General features: G+C 48.9%; 1 protein-coding gene across 1 annotated transcript in view; it reads left to right on the forward strand.

Moving 5' to 3' along the window:
- The window catches only part of LOC307085091 (exostosin-1b-like), a gene marked incomplete at its 5' end in the record, with an annotated part of 412,390 nt that extends 402,090 nt beyond the window's left edge, over positions 1–10,300 (forward strand). The window contains 4 exons of the mRNA XM_079749761.1: positions 3,628–3,717; positions 6,507–6,667; positions 8,020–8,191; positions 8,753–10,300. Coding sequence (XP_079605887.1) covers positions 3,628–3,717; positions 6,507–6,667; positions 8,020–8,191; positions 8,753–8,938 — 609 coding nt within the window. The 3' untranslated portion in view covers positions 8,939–10,300. The remainder of the gene's footprint in view (positions 1–3,627; positions 3,718–6,506; positions 6,668–8,019; positions 8,192–8,752) is intronic.
- Positions 10,301–10,861: the final 561 nt, after the last annotated feature.

Genomic DNA, 10,861 nt, shown 5'->3' on the forward strand with positions numbered 1-10,861 from the left:
CAAAATAATGAGCACACAACGGTAGATGCTGATTGGTTGAACCCGGACTGCTGCCAAACCGACCTGAGAATGACCGTCCGCATCTTTCCGAGGCAGCGGTTTTCCACCCACACGTGATTGACAGGAAGTGCCGGTTGAGCCGGGTTAATCCCGCCCTGTTGTGACGGCAGCCCTCATGTTGGTCTCAACCCTCCCGTTGCGGCGCCTTCGGAGAGGTCAGAGGTCACCAGAGTCCTGTTTGATTTGGTGAAGCTACGCAGATGTTTGTGACGCTAGCTCCCTAACCTGACCTTAACCCTGACCCTTCATTGATCCTAATGACAACTAGCATGAAGAACACCTCACCCATTACTTTAACTGTTAACTCAACCACCCCCAGGCAAATTCCTCAACAAAACTATTACTAATGTCTGCGGTTAAGATATAAGATAAGATGGAACTTTATTAATCCTGTTAGGATATCCAGGTCCTGTCTGACTTAACAAGTAGAGCGTGGCAATGGCATTATATGTCTGTCTGTGTTACTGACTGTCTGTCTGTCTGTCTTTTTATCTATCTTTCTGTCTGTTTGTCTACTACATATCTATCTTTCTCTAACTATCTATCTCTCTATCACTATTTATCTATATATACCTGTTAATTCATTTATCTATATATATCTGTCCGTCTAAATGTCTGTCTGTCTATCTATCTACCTATCTATCTATCTACCTATCTATCTATCTGTCTTTGTCTGTCTTTCTAAATGTCTATCTGTCTGTCTGTCTGTCTGTCTGTCTGTCTGTCTGTCTGTCTGTCTCTCTTTCTGTCTATCTTTCTCTGTTTGTCTACAGTATACATACCTGTCAATTAATCTACCTATATATTTCTGGCTGTCTGTCCTTCTGTCTGCGGTAACCCAAGGTCAGAGATGAATGGAAGCAGTCCACGATCAGAAGCCGTTTGTGTCTAGACTGTGTTTCTGCTCACTCTCCCCGCATGACAGTCCACTTAACCTGTCAATCACAGCAAGTGGTTTTTCTCATGAACGCCAGTCACACGCTAGTGGGCGGGGCTTGTGGTTGGTCTGGAGTTGTTTTTTTCCTCCCCACAACCTGTCAATCATAGCGGAGGGTTTGAGATCAGAGACGGGTCTGTTGAAGTGGATCGAACCACCTCGGTGTGTGTGTGTGTGTGTGTGTGTGTGTGTGTGTGTGTGTGTGTGTGTGTGTGTGTGTGTGTGTGTGTGTGTGTGTGTGTTTGCGTGCCTGTGGTTTGTTGTGTTTGTGGAGATCTGGTTATTTACTGTGGTGTTGAAAACTATGCTTTTACAGAGATTCCTTCTACTGTATTTTCCTTTTCCTTCTCTCTCTGTGGCTCTCTCGCTCTCTTTCTCTGCCTCTCTCTCTCTCTCTCTGCCTCTTTCCCTCTCCCTCTCACTCTTAATTTCATTCTACCTCTCTCGCTGCTTCTCTCTCTCTCTGACTCTCTTGCTTTCACCTTGCCTCTTTCTCACCCCCTTCTCACTCTCTCGCTCCACTTCACTCTGCCTCCCTTTCTCTCTGCTCCACACTCCCTTACACTCTTTCTTCTCCTTTCTCTCCCTCCTCTCCACGTCACACTCTGCCTCTCTCTCCTCCTTCTCTCCCCCTTGTAGATGGGTTGATGTTTATCTTATTAACGGCATGAATGACTCTCAGAGGAACAAGGAAACCAATCCACCAATCAAAACCCTGAGAACCTTGAGCCCAGAGAGGAGGAACACAGACACCATGACTCCGTCTTACAGCTTTGAGCTTATGAATTGTTTTGATGTTCCTGTTAATCTATAACTGTAGTCTGTTGATGGAGTCTGCAAAATCAACCAATTATTACAGTGTATTTAAAAAAGGGAAGACAAACACACATGCACACATTCAAACACGCACACACACACACACACACACGCACACACACAAACATGCACACACATGTGCGCACAGACACACACACACACACAAACACGCACACACACAGTTCCAGTCATCTGACCGAAACACAAAACACAAGAAATCCTGTATTTGTGTTAGATATGTATTATTTATGTCGTAAACATCCCAGAAGAAGCCGATTGTATTGTGAGTTCTGTGCATGATGAGGTTTCGAATACAGCTCATATATAATTCATCATCCCACGACGGGCCGGTGGTACGGGGAGATCACTGTGACAGAACTACAACAGCCGTGTCCTTGGATAAGTCAAGCCGTCGGGTGGAGGAGGTGTATTACAGGGCCAGGGAGGGACGTCAGTGCATCGAATGTACATCCGAAGAGGGTTTCTGTCTCCGCTAACTCCACATGAAGGGCGTCTGAGACGTTATGTCGAGGGAATGTCTGCGCTTTGCTCCACCAACGGAAAATAGAGTAATTCTGTGTCACTCCGGCTTGTTTCCTGTGTGTATGTGTGTCTGTCTGTCTTTGTGTGTGTATGTGTGTGTGTGTGTGTGTGTGTGTGTGTGTGTGTGTGTGTGTGTGTGTCTGTCTGTCTTTGTGTGTGTGTGTGTGTGTGTGTGTGTGTGTGTGTGTGTGTGTGTGTATGTGTATGTGTGTGTTGGGGTGTGTGTGTGTGTGTGTGTGTGTGTGTGTGTGTGTGTCTGTGTGTGTGTGTGTGTGTGTGTGTGTGTGTGTGTGTGTGTGTGTGTGTGTGTGTGTGTGTGTGTGTGTGTTTATTGGTTTAAAGGGCAGAGAGGACTATAATGAGAGTGCAATGGAAACTCACTTTAGCTCATGCTAGCATGGATTAGCGCTCTGTTAGCGTTGGAGGCAGTGGAACAGCACTCAGGACCTTAATGTAATAGGAAAGGAATGAAATTTAGCATGCGGCTAACAGCTAATACCCTGCTTTTAATGGTATGTTTTGTCATGGACTCATCTCTCTCTCTCTCTTTCTCTTACTCTCTCTTTCTCTCTATCTCTCTCTCTCTCGCTCTCACACTCACGCTCACGCTCTCTCTTTCTACCTCTCTCTCTCTCTCTTTCTGTCTCTCTGTCTTTGTCGTCTTTATGTCGTTGCTTATCTCTGTAATTGAAAACCGAGCCAAAGAAGTTTGAGAGCAATCACCGTGGCATTAGAACGTGACTACATCTGTTGGGAGGAAAATGATTATATATAATCCAACAAAATGGCAGCTTCTTTTGTCGGTTGGTTTATTTTAACGTTTGGTAAAAAAAACAACATTGCTGGTAATTGTTTCCGCCCTCTGTTTTCATGGCAGCGTGTCGACTTCACTGTCCACGTCATCTTACCTTAGTGTCTCTCGCGGCGTTGTCACTTTGGACTTCTTAGAATATCCCCCACACCTTACTTTAAACTCACAGTCTGCTGAAAACGCCCCGCACAATTCACTGCACGGAAACATCTGGGTGTTAACTTCTTTTGAACTTATTGTATGTAGCTATCGTTGTTGTATACGAGGAATTGGTTAACCTAGCGATTGTTAGTGCTTGGCACTTGGTTCCATGAACATCCTTACTGTACCGACAGCGATATGTAGTTGTTTCTCTTTCTTCTGACAACTGTACTTATTGTAACTCTCGTTGGATAAAAGTGTCTGCTAAACGGCCTCAATGTAACTCTCTGGTGCCCCTGCTCTCCGTCGCCTCCTGCAGGTGATGAGCAGCCGGTTCCTGCCCTACGACACCATCGTGACTGACGCCGTGCTCAGCCTGGACGAGGACACCGTGCTGTCTACCACCGAGGTACCTGACGCACAACACAACACGCCCACAACACACCACATCTAGAACACAGCAAACACACAACACAACCACAACACAACACACACACAGCACAACACACCTGCAACACAACACACCTGCAACTCAACACAACACACCCACAACACACCACATCTAGAACACAGCAAACACACAACACAACTACAACACAACATACCTACAACGCAACACATCTAGAACACAACAAAGACACAACACATCTAGAACACAGCAAACAAACAACACAACCACAACACAACATACACACAGCACAGCACACCTGCAACAAACACACAACACACGGAACACAAGTCCACCACCGAGGTGCCTAACCCACAACACAACACACCTAAAACACAACAAATACACAACGCAACACATGGAACACAAGTCCACCAGAGTCACCTGACTACAGCACAACACATAGAATCGAATAGAATCCAATGGGATGTAAAGTCGCCTACGATTCTTCAATCGAAAATCGAATTTGCACGGAACATATCAGTGGAACGAGTAGCACGTGGGCAGCATCTGACATTTCTCAGATATGACCACAGCCACAGAGTTGATGTGGCCTTTCCTTACCTCCTTACCTCCTTATCTTGCCCCTTTCCTTTTCTTTCCTTTCCCAAAGCCACTTATGATGACGTCAATCCAGAGTGCTTTTAGCGGGTTGTGTAGCAATGCGACACTCTCTCTCTCTTCCTTTTTGTATCGCTCTCTCTCTCTCTCTCTTCCTTTTTGGCTCACTCTCTTTGTCTCTCTCTCTCTCTCTCTCTCTCTCTCGTCCTCGCTTCATCTTCCTCAGCGGGGCCCTCAGAGAAAACACCAAACTGTCTTCGTGTCCCAAATGCGATTCCCTGATCGCATTTTCACCCCATTCTTTATCTCTACCTCCCCCTCACTCTCTCTCCCTGGTGTTAAGCACTTATCTCTTGTCCGCCCTACTGTCTCCCGCTCTCTCTCTCTCTCTCTGTCTCCCGCTCTCTCTCTCTCCCACTCTCTCTTTCTCTCTCTCTCTCTCTCCACTTCCATGCCTTAACAACTGTAACTTCCACTTCCTTAGCACTTTTAAACCCGGCTTCTCTCACCCTTCGCTCTCTCTCGCCGTCTCACAATCTCATCCATCTCCCCTCCCCTCTTTCCCCGTTCTCCGTCCACTCTGCCTCTCCTTCCCTCTTCATCTCTCACTTCTATTTCTGTTTCTCTAATCACATCTTGTCCGTCCCTCCCGACTCTCTCTCTCTCTCACTCTCTCACTTAAATAGAAATTAAATAGAAATGGCCGGCCTTGCTTAGGCGCTGTTTTGCTATCGTTGGTGTAAGCTCCCATTATAAATACAATCCTTCCTATCAACATCATAACTATTTAACTGTTGCTCTGGGTGTGGTGGGTACGTCGGCAGGGGGGCCTCAGGGAAGTGGCCCCTGAAGCTTGACCACACAAACCGATACCACAATCACAACCACACAAAATAACAGAAACAAGATGTGTTCGCGAGATACCAAGTTAATTAAATCCTGTGGTCTGGATTTTAGAATAATTCCGACTACTACTAACAGAGCTCCTACAGGGAGGGTGTTTTAGTTGGGGGGGGGGCGGGCTGGTGAGCTCGAACACAGTTCTCAGCCACACGTGAGGGCTTTTTGAAGTGGGTTTTATAATTTGCTTTCTTTTTGAGCTAATTACGGGAGTGCTCTTTGATCAGAGAGCAGAAGTGGCTCCCATGTGGACCAGGCCGGCTGATAAGAAAAGCGTTTTGTACCGGCCGTTGGTGGAGTAGAGAGTGTGGCGTTGCCTTGTTTTCACTCCTTATCTGGTTTCCTCTCCGGCCCGGTGGAACCTGAGGAAGTTCCCCAGTGGTGGACTACTTAGAGCTGATTTCACTCTTGTGATAGCCATGACCTCACCTTGATGTCATGGGTTTATGTTCCTGTCGTCCGCTCAATGGAGTTGGAGTTTCTGTGTTGATATTTGAATAAGATACTATTCAGCATTTGAGTTATTTCTGTTATTTTAAAAGTTTGCTTGAGATTTTTCCTTCTTTGTCTTGTTCGTCAAGTTCCTTTGATAAATAACAAGTAAAAACAAACAGCGTCTAAAACTAATTTAAGTTTTAATGTTTTTTGCAAGCACAAAGTGTCTTCTTTCAATACTTTAAAAGGATATGGCCTCTTAAGCCCTTTTAGTCTGTACCTTTGATTTAGAGCTACACAAATAACATTGAATTGAATTGAATTGAAATGAAACCAGGGCGAAATAACCAAACATGAATTTCATATCAATCACACAAATCTAGCCAACCATTCTTCGGCTTTGTGTCTGGGGCTACACTGGCTCTTTGTGTGTCTGAACCCTCACCCCCCCCAGGTGTGGCTGTGTGTGTGTCTAAACCCTGCGGTAAACCTGGTTACCCCCCCAACCAGGTAGACTATGTCTGTGTCTGAAACCTGTCCCCCCCTGCCCAGGTAGACTATGTCTGTGTCTGAAACCTGTCTCCCACCTCCAGGTAGACTATGTCTGTGTGCCTGTGGTAAACCTGGTTCCCCCTCCCCCCAGGTGGACTTTGCCTTCACGGTGTGGCTGAGCGTGTGTCTAAACCCTGTGGTAAACCTGGTTCCCCCCCCCCCAGGTGGACTTTGTCTTCACGGTGTGGCTGAGCGTGTGTCTAAACCCTGTGGTAAACCTGGTTCCCCCCCAGGTGGACTTTGTCTTCACGGTGTGGCTGAGCGTGTGTCTAAACCCTGTGGTAAACCTGGTTCCCCCCCAGGTGGACTTTGCCTTCACGGTGTGGCAGAGCTTCCCGGAGCGGATCGTGGGCTACCCGGCCCGGAGCCACTTCTGGGACGGCAGCAAGGAGCGCTGGGGTTACACCTCCAAGTGGACCAACGACTACTCCATGGTGCTGACCGGAGCCGCCATCTACCACAGGTACAGAGCCCCCTACCCAGGACCCCTTCTGGCACAGACTGGTACCAGCGGGTACGAGAAGACCCTGTTCTAGTCAGTTCTGGTCTGATCTCGGATCTTCTCGGCCTTCCCGGCACTCTCTCTGACTTTGGGGATATTTCATCCGACAATGTCAAACTCCCCATTGCGTGGGGTTGGGGTGGGGGTGCGTCTCGGTCTGTACTTGTCGGTTGAGGTTCGCGCGTCGACAGCAGAGGGCCCGGCACCGTGGTCCATTAGGCCCGGGTAAACCCATCACTCGGATCCCGGCCGTCGCCTTCCCCCCGCCGCTTCCTCCCTGGGGGAGTCTGAGCGATCAGGGAGTCGGCTCAATGAACTGAACTGGGGCTGTCGACGCGATCCGGAGCGAACTAACAGCTGTCTTTACACACGGATGCCTGGGTATACGTTCAGTGGGGAAGCCTTTTAGGATTGTCTTTGTGTGCATTCGATTGGGTTCCTTCCCGGCTTACTTGTTTGACTGAGAGAATGCGCATGGATGTGTGCTAATGGTGCGTTCAAGACAAACTCGGAAACCACTGTTTTCATAGCGGGGAGAAAATGTCCAACCGTTTCAGGAAAATTGCTTTTAAACAAGCAGCAAGGGTTTGAAAATAGAACACAACAGTATAAATGTAATCAATGGAACCAGAACAACACAAAATGTTAATAAGTTAATTTGATAATTAGTGATCCAACAACATGCTGAGGAGTAAACATTGACCCTTTGACATTGACAAAAACTAACCCTAACTTTGAAGAATAAAAGTTAAATTCTTACCACCAGCCAAAAGCAGGCCAACATTTACAAACTTTTACCACTCCTACCTCGAATTGTGCCATGACATCGGTTGTCTTCAAGTCGGAGCAATTGTACATCCTTTAAATAACGAGTAAAGTATCCCGCAACCAAAGAAGCCCAAAAACATCTCCTGACACCTGTTCACTCGTTCACGAGAAAGAGCGAAGGATGATCCAATTTACAGCGTTCAGGACGTGGTAACAGTGAGGGGCCATCCCCCTAAAGGAGGCCTACTGGTTCTGCTACTGGTAGAACGTAAACCCTAGGTATCAAACCCGTAACCTTACCCCCTTCTACAACTGGTAGACTGTGAACATCGGGGATCGACCCGTAACCCCTATCCCACTACACTAGTCTCAACCCCATTCCACACCTGGTAGAATGTAAACCGTGGGAATCTAACCAGCAACACCTTTCCAACGACACTACCCTCACCCCCGTTCTACACCTGGCAGATTGTAGTCATCGGGGAATCGAACCCGTGACCCTTGCCCAGTACACTATCCTTAGCCCCTACTCTCCCTCCCCCTAGGTATTACCACTTCCTGTACACCCACTTCCTGCCCAGCAGCCTGAAGGGCATGGTGGACCAGCTGGCCAACTGCGAGGACATCCTGATGAACTTCCTGGTCTCCGCGGTAACAAAGCTGCCGCCCATCAAGGTGACCCAGAAGAAGCAGTACAAGGAGACCATGATGGGACAGGTGAGTGCTGAGCACCGGCGGGGACCGGTTGTCCCCCCCCCGGGGGGGGACAAAATCGTAAGAGTTTGAGATTTTTACGGATCCGTGTCTTTAAGACATAGTCTGTGGCTAATTACCCTGCCATGTTTTTAGGTCATGTAAACAGCACTTGGGTCAAAAGGTGTCCACATAAATAATGTCGGTTCTAAACCCCACCTTATTCTTATCACAAGTGGAAGTGTCTGCCTTGTGTATAACCAAGTTTACCCAGTGGGCCGTACCAACTGGCAGGCCGATGTATTGATGATCTGTGATGTCACTAGCTAGTGTCAAGGCGTCCTTCGATACACAAGGTCTTACATCACCCCCCAAAACCCCTTTTACCCACTTACTGTATGTTGTACGTCCTGGCACTGAAAAATAGTACGCAGCATTGTGTAGCATCTTATGCCAGCTATCTTTGTTGTACACGGGGAATGGTTTAACCTGGCGATAGTTAGTGTAAAAGGCACTAACTATCGCCACTAAAGACGCACTGAATATAATGTAAACATTAACATCACTGTTCTCCTCTCCCCCCAGTCGTCGCGGGCCTCTCGCTGGGCCGACCCGGACCACTTTGCCCAGCGTCAGACCTGCATGAACAAGTTCTCCTCGTGGTTCGGCTCCATGCCCCTTCTGCACTCTCAGATGCGTCTGGACCCCGTCCTCTTCAAGGACCAGGTGTCCATCCTCCGCAAGAAGTACAAGGACATCGAGAGGCTCTGACCGGAGCCATGCCCCCCGGGGGCGGAGCCCGCCCAGGACAAGGGGGAGGGTTTCGCTCGCCCCCTCCTCGAGCCGGAGGGAGAGCGACGTTAAGGAGGAGGGCGGGGCTTAGGACGAGGAGGCGGGGTCTGCTGATGACGAGTGAAAGACGTCTTCCGGTTAGAAGGCGGAGCAATGTCCGGAGCGTCGTCACGGCGACCCGGGACCAACCCCCAGAACCCTGGGCGGGAAGAAAGACAGGAAGTAGACGGCGTCTGAATGGAAGTTACACACACACACACACAGATCCAAGATGGACGCACATACAGACCAATAGAGATGCCAAACAGAACTGTGTGTCCCACACACACACACACTGACGACCAGAGTCCTGGGGGCCATTTTGTTGCGTTTTTCTTGTGAGGGTCTCAACGCAACAAACAGAACAAAGATGGATGCTCTCAGTTTCCCTGCTCGGATGCAGAGAGGAGGTGGCTGATCGCAGCCAGGCAACCGTATCCAACCTGACGACCGTTCTCGCTCTCACTCACACACACACACACACACGTACACAACCACACACACAGACACACACACACACAACCACGCACACACACACACACACACAGCACCAAAGTCCAACACAACGGCCTCCATCAGGGCTTGGATCTGGACTCACGGCTCACTGCTTTAACCGACAAACAAATCCTTGTTGATTTCGATCTCGATGCCAAACAGCATTCTGTTGTTTTTGTTGTTGTTGTTATCATTATTATTTGTATTATTATGATGTGGCCCTGAAGCCCCTCCCACGCAGGGTTCAGGAGTGTGCATCCATGTCTGATGGCGGTTTCGGTTTGGTTTGGGGGGGCTTCTTGGCCGTAGGGACCAAAGTAGGTGGTGGTGGCGGTCCCAGTGGCGTTCCGAGGGGGTCCGCGGCGCAGAGCAACCGTCAGCTCTGGCGGGTTCCCGTGTTCAGCCATCAGATGCGTTCAGGGTCCATGGCCCCCCCCCCTTGCCTCCTCCTCCCTCCGCCCTCCCCCTCCCTCCCTGGGCCCATGCAGGCATCCGCCAGCGTTCCGTCGGCCAGATAGGATAGAAAAACATTTGGTCCTTTTCTTTCCCCCACCCCGCCCTCTATTTTTTTCTCGCCACAGTGGATTCTCACCGCTTCTTATTGCATCCTTCAAACACCCCCCCTTGCCCCCCACACCCCATGTCCGTCCGCTTCGATCGCCCGCCGTCGCTCTGAGAACTTGATTGAACGCTCAGCCATGCGGAGAGACATTTCCCCCGCCGTTCAAACGAGCGAGCAGGAACATCTCATGACCAAATGGAGCGGAACGTTTTATTTTCACACCCAAAACTTTAGTCCCCGCGATGGTCCTCAGAGCCGGGGGGGGGGGGGGTTAGGCGGGGAGAGGAGGGGAGAGGTGGGAGAGAGAGAAAAGGGGGAGAGAGGAGGGGAGGAGAGGGAGAGGAGGGCGGGGAAGAAGAAGGGGGGAGACGGTAAATAGAGGAACATAACAGCTCTTCAGAGCCTCGGGGCCGTTCCACAGGAGAGACTTTAATGTAGGACGCATCAGTGCCATATTCTGAAACATTTATATCAGGCGTCGCCTTGAAATTGAACGTTGCACTTTCGGTTCGCCGCAGACCTTCTTTCAGAGCAATTCAGTGTTTTCTTGAAGAAATTACCTATTTTGTTTTGTTTTGCTCAGCGGATAATCCGACAACCCGGTGATATTTTGTTTTGGGTTTCTATATTCCGTCTGGACATGTATTCGGCGCTCACGAGGTGAAATGGGTATTTTGTTGTTTTTTTTTACCCAGAAGACATCTCGTCTCGTTAGACGTGTTTCCCTCTGATTGTGGAGCGCTTTTGAAGCAAACTTTCGAAACGTGTTTCCCTCGACCCCTTTTCTAATGCCGTGCTTCAAAGTG

This window comes from Pollachius pollachius (genome assembly GCF_949987615.1).
Source record: "Pollachius pollachius genome assembly, chromosome: 13".
In the NCBI taxonomy this organism is placed as follows: Eukaryota; Metazoa; Chordata; class Actinopteri; order Gadiformes; family Gadidae; genus Pollachius; species Pollachius pollachius.